Source organism: Sinocyclocheilus rhinocerous, unplaced genomic scaffold (assembly GCF_001515625.1).
Source record: "Sinocyclocheilus rhinocerous isolate Xijiao unplaced genomic scaffold, SAMN03320098_v1.1 scaffold365, whole genome shotgun sequence".
NCBI classification, from domain to species: domain Eukaryota; kingdom Metazoa; phylum Chordata; class Actinopteri; order Cypriniformes; family Cyprinidae; genus Sinocyclocheilus; species Sinocyclocheilus rhinocerous.
Window position 1 is genome coordinate 74,688 of NW_015659915.1, and position 1,624 is coordinate 76,311.

At 47.5% G+C, this 1,624-nt stretch overlaps 1 protein-coding gene across 1 annotated transcript in view; it reads right to left on the bottom strand.

The window, feature by feature from the left end:
• LOC107724258 (sprouty-related, EVH1 domain-containing protein 1-like) overlaps positions 1-1,393 on the bottom strand; it is a 38,274-nt gene extending 36,881 nt beyond the window's left edge. Inside the window, exon 1 of the mRNA XM_016533098.1 lies at positions 721-1,393. Within this exon, the coding sequence (XP_016388584.1) occupies positions 721-749 (29 nt within the window). The 5' untranslated portion in view covers positions 750-1,393. The remainder of the gene's footprint in view (positions 1-720) is intronic.
• Positions 1,394-1,624: the final 231 nt, after the last annotated feature.

Consider the following 1,624-nt stretch of genomic DNA (forward strand, 5'->3'; position numbering starts at 1 on the left):
GAGTGTGTGTGTGTGTATGGACACGCGGGTTCTTTATGAATGGAGGCGGGTCACGTGACCAGCGCAGCTCCGTCTCTCCCGCGCGGTCAGCGAGCGGCGCTTCAGAAGTGAACATTCGCACAAATACCGCTCATAATCCTCAAAACAGCGAACAATCCACAGAAAACCGTCGCGGAGCAGCGAAAGCTGCGGTCATCTCTCGCGTTTCGGACATTTTTATGAATGAGGGTTGTGATGATTGAGAAAACATGGCGCCCTGCGCTCTGAGGCTGCGTGTCAAACCCGCAGACATCCTGCCTAGCTAGGCGGCTCGCTAGGGTTTGAGACACGGCCTGACGCTGCGCTAATGGATCTCAGTAAAGAACACTACACTGAGCGTTAAACATTCCGCACAAACACATCGAGATGTGACGAGCAGCACTCAAATATTACTACACAGCTCTATTACATAACTTACTCATCATTTTCATTATTTGGAGTCAAAATAAGTCCATTACACTAATGGACAGCGCACCAACTGTCATTCGCTACAATAATCAAACCAGGCAATATATAAAAGGTAATAAATGTGATTGTTACAGTTTTCAAGTGGTCGATCAAACAAGATATATAACAGACCTCATGAGTTTATACACACACACACACACATCTGAGGATATATATAAGACACATTCAGGCAAATACCAGACTATTCTGTGTTGTGTTCATCTGCGCACTTACTCGCTGTTTGGATTTGATTCTTCGCTCATTTTTTCTCACGGGGATCCAAATCCTGGAAATATGATCGAGCTCGCACTCACGGCGGGGAAGTAAAGCGCAAATATCTCCATTTTCTCGGTGAGAGCAGCACGAAAGGCCGGTATCGCTCCTGAGAAACAGCGCTGGAGAAGAAGCCCAGACACTGGACTCAGAACGGGAAGGGTGTGTGGAAGCGGTGGAAGCAGCACTTCCATCCATCTGAGCGATAAATCACATCCAGCGGGGAAACCATCGGCGCCTTCCTCATCCTGATCCCACAAAAATCCCAGCGAGAGCGAGTTTGGAAAACCCACACGACGCGATCAGGCGACAACTTCACACGGAAGACCCAGCTGCTGTACGCTTCCTCAGCGCGGAGGCTAACCAGGGTCTTAGATTGGGACAGAATGCGGCGAACGATGGGAATTCTTCCTGGGAAGTTTGGGAGATCTGCTTTACGCGAACTCCATTTTCAGCGCAGGCGAATCACGTCGGAAAACTGGGCGGAAGAGCGGATGGCCTGAGCGCATGACGCAGATCCTTCCGCCGCTCAATTCCATCCAGCCGGCCTTCATCTTCATCCGCGGAGCTCGCGATCCATTCACCTGAGCGTCGTCCTCAAGCAGAGTTTGGGGAAATGGCCACTCATATGTGACCCTGGAGCACAAAACCAGTCATAAGGGTCACTTTTTTTAAAATTGAGATGTTATGCATCATCTGAAAGCTGAATAAATAAGCTTTTCATTGATGTATGGTTTGTTAAGATAGGACAATATTTGGCTGAGATACAACTATTTGAAAATCTGGAATCTGAGGGTGCAAAAAAAATCAAAATATTGAGAAAATCATCTTTAAAGTTGTCCAAATGAAGTTCTTAGCAATGCAT